General features: G+C 47.6%; 1 protein-coding gene across 4 annotated transcripts in view; it reads left to right on the forward strand.

Moving 5' to 3' along the window:
* Positions 1 to 254: 254 nt before the first annotated feature.
* Positions 255 to 13,896, forward strand: part of GFUS (GDP-L-fucose synthase) — a 33,231-nt gene continuing 19,589 nt past the window's right edge. The window contains exons 1-3 of one of the 4 annotated variants that reach the window (XM_053249405.1): positions 255 to 420; positions 2,030 to 2,186; positions 4,382 to 4,496. In XM_053249405.1, the coding sequence (XP_053105380.1) occupies positions 2,041 to 2,186; positions 4,382 to 4,496 (261 nt within the window). In that variant the 5' untranslated portion in view covers positions 255 to 420; positions 2,030 to 2,040. The other 3 variants (XM_053249404.1, XM_053249407.1, XM_053249406.1) reach the window with 3 other exon arrangements.

Here is a 13,896-nt window from a genome sequence, read left to right on the forward strand (position 1 = left end):
CCACTAGGTTCGAGGACAGGACTTATTCTCCCCGGGATCCGGATTGAGGCTGCGATGCCACCAAAGGCATATCGAGGAGATGGAGGAGTTGGCTAGATCCGGGGTTCTCAGCGTGGGGTCCCCAGATGTTCTTGGACTTCAACTCCCATAATCCCCAGCCCCAGTGGCCTTTGATTGGGGATTATGGGAACTGAAGTCCGATAACATCTGTGGACCTAACCTTGAGAATCCCTGGGCTGGATTGAACCCCGCTGGAGGGAGGAAGCGGGGCCCACTGGCGGCTCCTCCTCCTCCCGACTCCCGAGCAAAGCTAGCGAAGCCGCCGCCGCGCCCTAGTCCAGGCACGGCGCACCTCTGGGCAGGCGGAGCTCTTGGCAGGAACTGGAAGGAGAAGCCGCGAAGGGGAGAAGAGGCGGGCGGGTAGGCAGGCAGGCAGGCAGGCAGCACCAGCGGCGGCTCCTGCCCTCCTCCTCCTCCCCCAGGGAGGGAGCGCCGGCTAGCCCAGCCCACCCTAACGCCGCCGCCGCCGCGTCTGCAGCGAGGAGGAGGAGGAATTGAGAGAGAGACGCGGAAGAACAAGGCGCAGCGCGCGCGCGCCCTGCCGAGATAGCCGGCTGGTCCTGGGACTAGCTGCTGGGGCGCGGGCAGGTGGGCAGTGGGCAGCCGCCCCCTCCCTCCCTCCCTCCTCCAGGTGGAGCAAGGAAAGGGCTGCGGGGCAGGGACTCCCCTGCCTGGCCCTGAGCCTCGGGTCGCGTCACTCGGAGTACTCAGGGGAGGCCCCCAGCCCCAGCCCCCTTTGTCGGTTCCTCCTGGGTCCTCGCCCTCTGGGCAGCCTCCGGAGCGCTTGGCTGTGCCGGGCCCTCGCTCTGCGCCTCGAGAGCATCGCAGCTCCTGGTGGGCTCGCTGCTCTTTCTCTTGGGGATGGGGGGGGGAGGGGGCGGCAGCGTCCTGCGAAACGGACTCCTGCTCCTCCTTCTGCCTGCACAGGAAAGCCCTGCGCGGCGCCCCTTGTGTCCCCCCCCCATGCGTGTTTTTGGGGTGCAGCCACCGCCGGTGTGTGACTGGAATTTAATGCATATTATTCTTCCCCTGTTTCCCCTCCCTGTTTCCCTCCCTGTTTGCTGTCTCCCTTTTGCCTTTTGATTGTGAGCCCCTTGCGGGCAGGGAACCATTACTTTGTTTCTTTTGCAGTGTAAACCACTTTGAAAACGTTTTGGGTGGAAAGTGGTGTGAAAATATTCTTAATGCCCTACTGCAGAAGTTCCCAACCAGAGTTCCCTGTAACAGGGATTCCCAGATGTTGTGGACTACAACTCCCAGCATCCACAGCTGCAGTGGCGGTCGGTTGAGGATGATGAGAGTTGTAGTCCGCAACATCGTGGAGTCCTTGTTACAGGGACCACTGTTCCTAACCTTGGGTCCCAGATATTGAGCTACAACTCCCAGCATCCACAGTTGCGGTGGCCAGAGCTCATTGTGGCTGTGGATGATGGGAGTTGTAGTCCAACAACATCTGGGGACCCGAGGTTGGGAACCACTACTTTGACCATTTGCAATGTGCTCCATAAAGGCTGTGTGCTTCTGCACTGCAATCATGGCTTTGTAGTGTAATCGTGGCTTTTTCACCCTGCTAACAGAGCAGGGGTGTAGCTAAGGAAGAAGGGGCTTGTGTTCTTTCCCCCTTGGAGTGAGGGAGATAATGAAGAAAATAGGGAGGGGTGGAGCTGGGGGGCCGTGAACCTATACGCTGAATTATAGCTTCGCCCCTGTAACAGAGCAAAGAGGCACTTTTTGAAAGTGGTGATTCTTTTTATTTAGAAGGGGGAGAGCAGTTGGCCCCATCCGTCCCCAGCACAGCACCCCTCCAGTGGCTGTTGCTGGTGTCTATCTTGTGTTTCTTTTTTAGATTGTGAGCCCTTGGGGGACAGGGAGCTGTTTCATTTATTTATATCCATATCTATTTCTTTATATTAAAGCAGTACATAAATATTTGTGGTATTTGTAGCTTTTCTTCCCTCCTGCCCTACAGAGCTTGCAACCATGGCGGAGCTAGCCGGGCCGAAGCGCATCTTGGTGACTGGTGGCACGGGGCTCGTGGGAAGAGCCATCGAGAAGGTGGTGGCGGACGGAGGAGGGCGGCCAGGCGAGGCGTGGATCTTCGTCTCCTCCAAGGACGCCAACTTAACGTGAGCGGCTTCTCCTTGGGCTTTGCCGTCTGGCCTGGGTCGTAAAAAGCTCGGGATGTATTTCTGAGTGATAAAGGTCCCTGGCTGGGAAAGTCCGGCCACGTCCCTCCCCAGAATGATCGATCGTCAAAGCTGGAAGGACCTCAGCGGTCTTCTAGTCCAACCCCTGCGAAGTGCAGGGAGCCGTCCCAGCATCCCTGGCAGCCGCCCAGCGTCGACTGGGGAACCTCTAGCAAAAGAGAACCCTTCGCCGCACCAGGCAGACTGGCCTGCTGTCGAACAGCTCTTGCCGTCGAGAAAGGCCTCCTAGCCTCTAACCTAAACCGGCTTCCTTCTCATTCCAACCCGCCGGTTCTGTCCCCGGTGTTACTGAGTCTGGCCGGGATGACGTTCGACCAGAGGGCGAGCCAGGGCCAACACCCCAGGGGCCGTCGCCTGCTCCATGCCGTTGCTCTTCGCGGTGTCTGACAGCTCCCCAATTCCAGCCGCAGTTCCTTTTCGGAACTACGTGTGCGGCTGAGCGTGGTGTGCTCTCATTCCCCACAAATGGCAGCCTGTGAGGATGAGTAAACCTGTGATGCTGCTGCCTTTATTATTATTAATAATAATAATAATAATAATAATAATAATTTGTTTGATTTCTATACTGCCCTTCCAAAAATGGCACAGGGCAGTTTACACAGAGAAATAATAAATAGATTAATAAATAGATTAATAAATGGATCCCTACATGGCTTGGGGCCAGGGTACCTGTCAGACCGCATTTGCCCTTATGAACCTGCCAGGGCCCTCCGCTCGCCATCTCAGGCCCAGCTCATGGCCCTGCCACTAACAGAGATTTGGTTCGCGGTGACTAGAGACGGGGCCTTTTCAGTTGTGGCCCCTTGGCTTTGAAACACTCTCCCTGAAGAACTTCGCCATGCTCCCCCTCTCAGTGTTTATTAAAAACATCTTAAAACACACCTTTTTAAGGAGGCTTTTTAATATCATTATTATTTTGTTATATCTGGTAGGTCCTTTAGCTGTTTATAATTTCCAGTTTTAGTTTGAAACTAATAATTGTTTTTAATCTGACTTTTTAAAAAAAATCAATTTTATTACTTGTATCTGTGTCTATCTTATTGTTGTCAGCTGCCCCGAGCAGTCTTGCACTGGAGGGGCGGGGTATAAATATTTTAAATAAATAATTAAATAATCCCTGTCCTCAAAGGGCTCACAATCGAAAAAGAAACACAAGACAGACACGAGCAGCGGTCCCTGGAGGTGACTTCTCCCACAAGCTCGGTGTGGTCTGCTCCCGTCTGCTGCAGCTCTCCAGCATCTTGAGCAGAGAAGGGTCTTTCTCCGTTGCTGCTGCTGCCTCCCAAACCTTTTAAAATGAAGTGTAAACTTCTGTACAGGGGTGCCCACAGGACTGTGACCATTAAACAAGTAGCACCGTCCTGGTTTTCAGTTGCAACTCAGGCGAGCCACCTGAGGTTCTGCTGTATGGAAGAGCCAGCCTGGGGTGTGCACATGTCCTGGTCCAAATGCAGCCGTATTAGGAATGCCGGCAGAGTCCTGGCTGCCCCATTGCAACAAGGGTATTGTAGTGCTGGGAAAGGTGCAGAAAGCTGGTCTCGTGGTAGCAAGCAGGGCTTGTCCCCTTTGCTAAGCAGGCTCCACCCTGGTTTGCATTTGAATGGGAGACTACATGTGTGAGCACTGTCAGATATTCCCTTTAGGGGATGGGGCGATTTAGTGGTACAACATTTGCATGCTTGCATGCAGAGGTTTCCAAGTTCCCTCCCTGGCAGCATCTCCAAGAGAGGGCTGTGAGAGAGACTCCTGCCTGCAACCTTGGAGAAGCCGCTATCAGTCTGTTACAGGGTTGCTCAACTTTGGCCCTCCTGCAGATGTTGGCCTACAATTCCTATAAGCCCTGGCTATTGGCCACTGTGGCTGGGGATTATGGGAGCTGTAGTTCAAAAACAGCTCGGGGGGCCTAAGTTGAGCAGGCCTGCAGAATCCTGAGCTAGATGGATCAATGGTCTGACTTGGTATAAGGCCGTTTCCTGTGTTCCTATGATCACCAGAGGGTTCAGTCACCTTCTGTATGAGGAAAGGCTAAAGCATTAGGAGCCTTTTAGTTCAGAAAAAAAGACGACCAACAGCAGAATCTTGTTCTCTACTTTGCTCTTGCCTTTTCTGTGCAGGAATGCTGCGGAGACCAAAGCCCTCTTTGAGAAGCACAAGCCCACCCATGTCATCCACCTGGCCGCCATGGTGGGCGGGCTCTTCAAGAACCTCAAGTACAACCTGGATTTCTGGGTAAGGATTCCGCTGGCCAGTTGAGTCTCGAAATATCGTCATAGTGGCTCGGGGGTGTGGTGCCCTGGGGGAGCCTTAGTATGGTAGGTTGAAGAAATCTGGTTTTTTATACATGTGTGTGCGCACACACGCTGCATGCACACAAACCTGGATGAAGACCACCTGGATGAAGCTGATTATCTGGATCCATTTCGTAGCAGCTTCCAGCCCAACTTTGGGATGGAAGCCATGCTGGGAATGGGATGGGTGTGTATGTCCGTTCTGCTAGACTTTTGACTCCATCTATTGTATCCCTTCAGGAACACATTGCAAGGATGCCATTAGGAGGCCCTGCTTGTTCCTGCAGGGGAAGATGTTATTTATTTATTCATTCAACATGGTTTTTATACCACCCCAAACGCAAGTTCTCTGAGCGGTTTACAAGAGAATAAAAACAACCAATTTCAGCAATTAAAATTAAAAAGTTAAAACTATCAAAACATAATTAAAACAGTATCTAATTAAAAGCCAGGGTGAACAAATGTGTTTTGACTGCCTTTTTAAAAGCTGTAAGAGATGGGGAGGCTCCAGGGGCGTAGCAAGGTTGGAGTGGACCCAGAGACAGGATTTCAAAATGGGCCCCAGACCCTCAGAGTCCAGGGCCTCCGCACACCCCAGGCCCCCAAGGATTTAAGTCTGATAATTCAAAATAAGTATGCTGCCTGGAAATACATTTCACTGAATAGACACACGCACACGTCACAATATATAGTGATATACGTTGAGTACTATATATTTGTGCTACTTTTAATGCCTAGAACACACTAGAAAGACGAATGATTAAAATGGGCCCCTCGCTGCAGATTAGCAAAGGAGACTTTCAACCATGCAGGGTGAGCCTATGTATGTTTTCTCAGAATTTTGAACAAATTCAGTAAAGTTTGATTGCAGGAGGCTTTTCACAGGAGGCTTTTAAAGCCCTTTAACACACATCTCCTCTGGAATGGAGGTGCTGCATTCACATGTTGGCCAGATTTACCCTGAAGTCCCTGCAAGTTATTGGGGAGCAGTTCACACGCATGAAAAATAAAATAAAACAAAAGCACCACACAGGCTTCCCAGTTCTCACTCAGACCTTCTGGGTTGCAAAACAACTTGAGCATAAGTGCATTTATAAATGAATGAAAGAATAAATAAATATAATACTGTTTGTTCCAGAAGTTTTTATAATTTTCTGCCATGAAACAAGCCACTCATAGGACTTTTTAGGCAGTTTTTTTTAAGCCAGCAAATTTTCCAAGCTGTTTTAAATTAAATATTCAGAGGCTTCTCAGTCTCTCCCCCCTTCCACCATATCAAAGCCCTATGGCAAGCAGATCCCTATATATGGGCAGCGGGGTGGGGTGGTGACCACAAAAAGGAGTTCATATTCTGCCTGGCAGATGCTGGGCTGGGCAGAGGGTCTGACGCTGCAGAGAGCTGTGGGGGCCACTCTGCCTGCCTCCTTCCTTGCTTCGTTGCTTGCTTGGGGCCTCCCTGCCAGCCTACTCCAGTTCAGGCTTCACGGAGGCCTACACGGAGGCCTCCCTGGAAGCCCCGCCCAGCCGCCGATCAGCTGAGAGGCAGGGAGAAAAGGAGTTCTTGGCAGCTTGCCTGCTGCTTCGATTGCGGGCCAGCAGAACAAGCAGGAGAGACGGCGAAGAGGGCAAGTGGCTGAGAGGCTATGGGGCTGGGCAGGGGGCAATGGGGAGTCATGTGAGGTGTCTCGGGGGGGGGCCCAAGGCAGTGGGGCCCCCAGGCAACCGCCTCCCCTTGCCTAATAGTAGTTACGCCCCTGGGAGGCTCTTATTTCAGCAGGGAGCGTGTTCCAAAGCCTCAGGGGCAGCAACAGAGAAGGCCCGTCCCTGAGTAGCCACCAGACGAGCCGGTGGCAACTGCAGACGGACCTCTCCAGCTGATCTCAATGGGCGGTGGGGTTCATAGCAAAGAAGACGTTCTCTTCAAGACCCAGGGCCCAAGATTCCAGAAGGTGGACCTGGCAGACTCCTGCACAACGTCTTGGCCATTGGTCTGTGGTGTCCCTTAGGTGCACCATATGCTTCAAAGTCCAAATCGGGGGTTACCAACCTCAGGTCCCCAGACTATGTTGGACTACAACCCCCATCATCCACAGCCATGATGACCTTTGTAATGGTGGCCCAGCAACATTTGGGGACCCAAGATTGGGAAACCCTGATCAAAATGAAATAGTGGGAGGATGTCACCTGGGGGAGAGGCAGGTGTGTTGGGCCATCAATATGCTGATGGCACCCAGCTGTGTGTATCTCCACCGTTCCCAGCTGGAGAAGTAATGAGTGTCCTAAACTGGTGCTTGAAGTCCGTGAAGTTAGAGGATCTCCTGATTAGCAAACCTGCTGACTTGGGCGGAGGGGGTATACCAGTCTCTTCTGGACAGGGTAGCCCTCCTTTTAAAGGATCAGGTTCACTATTTGGGAGTTTTCCTGAATCCAACCAGATATCTGGATTCCCAGGTGTCAGCTGTGGACCAGCAGGGTTTCGTCCTGCTCCCTTTCCTTTCTCAATCAGATCTTACGGTGGCAATCCAGATCTTTGTTACATCACAGCTAGACTCCTAAAGTGCACTGTACCACATTTGAAGACTGTTCAGAAACTTCAGCTGGTCCAGGATGGGTCATATGTGGGGGATGGAGACCCTCAGTAAACCTGTTCTGATGCCACTGCACTGGTTACCAGTTTGTTTCCAGGCATGATTCAGGATGCTGATAATGACTTTTAAAGCCCTTAAATTACTTAGAACCAGAATACCTGAAGGGAAGGTATCTGGCCTGACCAATACGAGCCTTCAGAGAGGCCTGCCTGCATGTAACTAGCCTGTCAGATATTTATCTGGTGGCCATGTGGGATAGGGTCTCTTTGCTCGTGGCCCCATACCCTCTGGAATTTGCTCCCGTTGGATATTTGACTGGCCCCATCTTGTTCTATCAGCTCCTAAAAACCTGATTGTTTATGCAGACCTTTGCTAACCTGCTTTGAGTGTTTCTGTGCAGTCCCTTAGATAATTCACTCTCCTTTTCTGGCTCCTTATCTGTCTGTTTTTCATTGATATTGGGCTTCTTTTTGTTTAAATGTATGTTGTACACCACCTTGGATCTTTGAAATAAAAAAGCTATTGGTCCTCCTCGGTGACTCTGGCACCAGCTGCTGGGAGCTAGAAGCCAGCATGGTTCCCCCTAAATTGGCTGCAGTGATTCAGGAGAGACTTTGGGCAGACTGCTGAGGTGATGCTACTCTAGCACTTAGACCAGGGGTTCTCAAACTGGGGTCCCCAGGTGTTGTTGGACTACAACTCCCATCATTCCACAGTGGCCAAAGGCCCTTATGGCTGGGAATGATGGGAGTTGAAGTTCAACAACACCTGGGAACCAGTGTTCCCTCTAACAGGGATTCCCAGATATTGTTCACTACAACTCCCAGCATCCCAAGCAGCAATGGCCTTTGGCTGGGGATTATGGGAGTTGTAGTCAGCAACATCTGGTAATCTCTGTTACAGGGAGCACTGCTGGGGACCCCAGTTTGAGAACCCTCAACTTAGAATGTTGCATGCAGTTGTAGACAGTTCATTGTAAAAAGGATGCAGTAGAACTGGTGAAGGTACTACTCTCTAGGTATTGCTTTTCAACAAAAGATTCATAAAGTGGTTTAAGTAGAGAATATATAATATAATATTATAATAATATAATTATAATATAATATAATGCCCTGTCCTTAATGGGCTTCACAATTAAAAAAGGAACATACCAGCAACAGTCACTGAAGGGATACTGTGATGGGGTTGTATAGGGCCAGTTGCTCTCTGCAGCAAAATACAGGTGAAACTTGGAAAATTAGAATATTGTGCAAAAGTCCATTAATTTCAGTAATGCAAATTAAAAGGTGAAACTGATATATGAGACAGACGCATTACATGCAAAGCGAGATAAGTCAAGCCTTAATTTGTTATAATTGTGATGATCATGGCGTACAGCTCATGAAAACCCCAAATCCACAATCCCAGAAAATTAGAATATTACATGGAACCAAGAAGGCAAGGATTGTAGAATAGAACAATATCGGACCTCTGAAAAGTATACAGTGTACTGTGCTTGATTGGCCAGCAAACTCGCCTGACCTGACCCCATAGAGAATCTATGGGGCATTGCCAAGAGAAGGATGAGAGACATGAGACCAAACAATGCAGAATTGCTGAAGGCCGCTAATGAAGCATCCTGGTCTTCCATAATACCTCATCAGTGCCACAGGCTGATAGCATCCATGCCACGCCGCATTGAGGCAGTAATTGCTGCAAAAGGGGCCCAAACCAAGTACTGAATACATATGCATGCTTATACTTTTCAGAGGTCCGATATTGTTCTATTCTACAATCCTTGTCTTCTTGGTTCCATGTAATATTCTAATTTTCTGGGATTGTGGATTTGGGGTTTTCATGAGCTGTACGCCATGATCATCACAATGATAACAAATTAAGGCTTGACTTATCTCGCTTTGCATGTAATGCGTCTGTCTCATATATCAGTTTCACCTTTTAATTTGCATTACTGAAATTAATGGACTTTTGCACGATATTCTAATTTTCCAAGTTTCACCTGTATAAAGAGAACCGACTTGTTGGAAGGTGCCTGTTTGCCCAGTTAGTAGGGGCAGAAAAGGATAATTAAAATTATACTAGTGGCCACTGTGACATCATGAGACAATGAATTCTACATGTTGTTTAAGTATTCTTTGGAGAAGCTCTTTCTTTGGTGTTTCTTTAATAATAACAACAACAACAAATATTTATATACTGCTTTTCAACAAAAGTTTCCAATCGGTTTACATGGAGAAATAATAAATAAATAATATGGCTCCCTGTCCCTAAAGGGCTCACAATCTAAAAAGAAACACAAGATAGACACCAGCAACAGTCAATGGAGGTCCTGTGCTGGGGCTGGAGAGGGCCAGTTACTCTCCCCCTGCTCAATAAAGAGAATCACCATGTTCAAAAGATGCCTCTTTGCCCAGTTAGCAGGGGTTGGCATATTATTGTTCTCAGGAGATAACCATGAGTGTTTGTGTTTTGAGTGGGCCAGTATGAGGATTTAGCAGCTAATCTTGATGTGGAGCTCATGTCCCCCCACCTGACTGGAGTCTTGGGGAAATCCCCTCGCCCTCACTCCCATCACATTTCCTCTTCAAGCTCCGCTGCTGGCCGGACCTTTCAAACCTCCAAGAGATTCATTTCTTGATCTGGTGCGGGATGGTGCCACTCCCTACAGACGCCTCTTGTTTTTTCCTCTCCCGGATGTAAAAGCAGCTTGTAGCAAGGGAGACGTGCACACAAACAGAGCCTGTTAGAGTGAGCTGTCCTGGGTGAGGGTTCCTCCGCTGTGAGGTGGCCACGTCTCTGTTTAATCTGTAGCCACGTCACCCATAATCCAAAGGTCAGACGGGGAGAGACAGCAACAAGCTCCAATGTACCAAGTTCCAGCTGAGCTTGCTTTCCCAGGATTCCTTTGGGACCGTAGCAGGCTGAGGCTTGTCACGTTTGGTGGTTGCCTGCTGCTGTCCATCCCATTGTGTGTGTGTGTGTGTGTGTGTGTGTGTGTGTGTGTGTGTGTTGTGGTGAGAAGGTGACCGGTTCCTTAGACCAGCATGCCCCTGGTTTGCTGTGCAAGCATCTTCTCCTCCTCTGCACTAACCTTTTTAGGAGGATGTCTGGTTTTTGCTGCTGCTGATACTACTATGTATATTTATATACCACTTCTTAACCAACATTTTTCAAAGCGGTTTACATAGAAAAATAAATAGCAAATATATAAATAACGTTGCTTTTACCTTGCCTGCCAGTCTGGCCTTCATGCATAGCAGGATGTCAAACAGAACCCCAAAACCAATTCAGAGAGAGAGTTAACCAGAACTGAATCTGAACCTAGAATCTCTTGGTTGCCTGGAACTGGAACCAGGACCAAACCACTAGATGATGATGAAAGGTATTTATACCCCGCCCCTTCAGTGCACTACTGATCAGGGCAACTTACAACATTAATAAAATAGATACAGTATAGGATAATAAATTAATAAGGTTTAAAAGCACAATTAAAATAAGTTTTAAAAATTGAAAGTTATCAATAAAAAGTTAAACACTAAGAAACCTACCAGATAAACGTAAAAGTGATCAGGCACTGATCTTTCAATTGTATGACTGCAGGGGTTCTGAAACTTGGGTCCCCAGTTGTTGGACTTCAAGTTTCAGAACCCCTGTATTAGATGTTTTATTTTCCTGGGTTTTAAAAATCCTATTGTATGCACATTGTTTGTAAAAAATCTTTTTAAAGATTCAGAAATGAACAGTTTAAAAGTTACTTTTTCTCAAGCTAAATAGTTATAATAGTATTAATTTTACAAAGTTAGAATGCAAGCAAAATAATTTGGGGATATTCTGCATGAAATGTTTCTTAAACCGGCTCACACCAGGTTCAGGATGTCTGAACCAGTTTTCAAAATTAGTATCTGAACCAGAGAGCCAGAAAATACTGATGAACCAGAACCGAACCAGAACCAAACCCAAACTTGTAATAGTTCGATTCCTTGGTGAAAACTGAGATGGTCGTCTGCAGGTTTATTTTATCTTGGCCTGGCTGGACTCAGGAAAGAACCTGCTTGATGCCGCCTTGGTGTTCCGTGGAGACCAGTAGAAATGGCAACACCCGAAGGGGCAAATGAGGCGTGATGTTTGTTCTTGTCTTTGTCTCATACACATATAAAGCAGAGTGTTCAGGTGCATCATGTGCAGTGTTTTGGCAGTCCTTTAATATCAGGCTTGCACAACAGAAGGCCTGGGGTCCGGATCCGGGCTGCAAGGACTTTTTTCTGGCCTACATGTAGAAATATCCTGTAGCAACATCACCCTAGAATCTCTTTTAGTCCTCTTCTCCAGGGAAGGCCATCCACTGTCCTTCCCAGAAACTGCTTAACAGCTCCATCCTATGCATGTTGACTCAGAAATGCATCTCACAGTGTTCCCAGTGAGGCTTACTCCTAAGTATGAATGCCTAGGATTGTACCTGAAAGCAACAGTGATTGTGGGAGAGGAGGAACCTTGGGATTTGTTTGGGGCTGGCATGCATTCCAGGTGCCCCACTGGAACTCCAGGCCCACAGGGCCTGTTTTATGGCCACTATCCTGGGTTAAAATTGTGGGTCCTGTGACGAGGGGAAAAGATCCACAAGTAACTAATAATTGCTTCCATTAATACTTCTCTCCAAACCTTTTTTTATTGTGTAAGTTAACTTACACGATAAAAAATGGTCTGGAGAGAAGTATTGTAGCAGATCCATTATGCGTATTGTGGCACCATTATATCATCTGCTTCCATTAATATTTTTAATCATTTTAACGTAATTGCATGCTGAAAATGGACCTCAGCCGCTGAACACCATGTCGTGGTTGGTTTTGGCCCATCGAGGCATTTGAGTTCTGTGTACCCCCACATAATAGGACCTTTCATTGATCAATAGCACTCTTCTCCCCATGTTGTAGATGGAGGATCTGAGGCTGAAGTAATGGTGGCTTGCCTAGCAGCCTGCTGATCAGCTTCTGGCAGATTTTATTCCAAGTGGAAAACCTGGGTGTCCTTTGTGTTTTGATTTGAGTCAAACTGCACACTGCCCTTGCTCTCAGGTGTCTTAGAATCACTGCTGATGGGGAGGATTTTGCAAGGTCAGAAAGTCAAAACCATTTGCAGGCAGAAGGCTCTTGTTGGGGCTAATAAGGTGGAACATAAGAAGATGCCAAATACTGAGTCACATCATTGGTTCATCTAGCTCAGTATTGTCTACACAAACTGCCAGTGGCTTCTCCAAGGTTGCAGGCAGGAATCTCTCTCAGCCCTATCTTGGAGATGCTGCCAGGGAAGGAACCTGGAACCTTCTGCTCTTCCCAGAGCGGCTCCATCCCCTGAGGGGAATATCTCATAGTGCTCACACTTCTAGTCTGTAGGTGGTTACCTACAGAACAAATATTCAATCACAGATTGTGATTAAAGAGTGATTAGACTGTTCTAATGTATTCTTGATGTTTTAACAGACTGTACAGTAAACTTGGGTGCATTAAATATATATTTGACGCTGTAGCCCTATTCAGACATTATGCAATGTGTGCATGTGCATGGATGTCGGTATGTGTGTACGTGCATTTGTGTGAATGACTGTACATGCTTTGACTTTAAAAGCGGACTTGGGTAAAACCCTCTCAAGTACAGGTAGAGATAGGAAGTGGACTGCTGTACGTGCGTTCAACTTAGTGTGTGAATACTAAATGTACTAAATTTTAATTGTTGTAATGTTTTAATCTTTTTGTCTGTTGTTTTTATTGTTTTGTTGTAAACCACCCTGAGGCTTGCATTTTGGGTGGTATACAAATGTGGTGTTGTTGTTGATGATGATGATGATGATAATATATGTAAAGATTTGTATGTGCACTCAAGTGTCTGAGCACATGTATATGCTTGTGTGAATGGTTTTAGGCCTATTCACATGTTATGTTCCATGCTTGTACAATGAGTATACAGTGTTGAGTATATACTGGTACATGAGTATATACTGGTACAGATCTGTACACAGGTACGGTCATTCACATGTTATTTTGAACACAGGTACAGAAGTGCACTTTCTGTCTGTAGCATGCACTTGAAGGGCCTGGATCCAGGTTCACTTTTAACATGAACTCAGGTACAGTCATTCATCATTAACACAAACATATGTATGAGTGTACAGCCATCTGTACACTTGCCCAGCATAATGTCTGAATCAGGCTTATATGTGCATTCATTTCAGAAGTGAGCCTGAGTGCCAAGTGCATACTCTCAAATGCAAGATACAGATAGTGTGCTGCAGTGTGTGCGTTCAACATAGATTGTGAATAACTGTACATGTGTATAAATCTGTATGTGTGCTCACTGTATGCAGACAGTGAGCATCTTGAATATAATGTGTGAATACAGCTATGGTGAGGCAGTTTTATGCTGTGAAGTAGTCAAGACTGGCTGGCTCTGAGATGGGGAGTTGGACACACTCCCTAGATTAGGGGCGTGTGGCTGGAATGCACATCTTGGAGAGACAGAGACCAATCAGCTGCTTGGCAGGTGTCCTTTGATTACCCAGTGTAAGCCCAGGTCTCCCTGTCTGAGACTTTATGGTCAGTCAGAGCAGGCAATATTGGGCAAGGTGGACCCTGGTCTGACTCAGTAAAAGACAACTTGACCTGTGTAGTGAATAGGCCACTGTTTACTTCTAAAGAACTTCGCTAGAGGCTCATTGGTGTTCCTGGGATTTGTTTTTTTTCTATTTGTTCCACAGGCACAATC

This window comes from Hemicordylus capensis, chromosome 4 (assembly GCF_027244095.1).
Source record: "Hemicordylus capensis ecotype Gifberg chromosome 4, rHemCap1.1.pri, whole genome shotgun sequence".
NCBI classification, from domain to species: Eukaryota; Metazoa; Chordata; class Lepidosauria; order Squamata; family Cordylidae; genus Hemicordylus; species Hemicordylus capensis.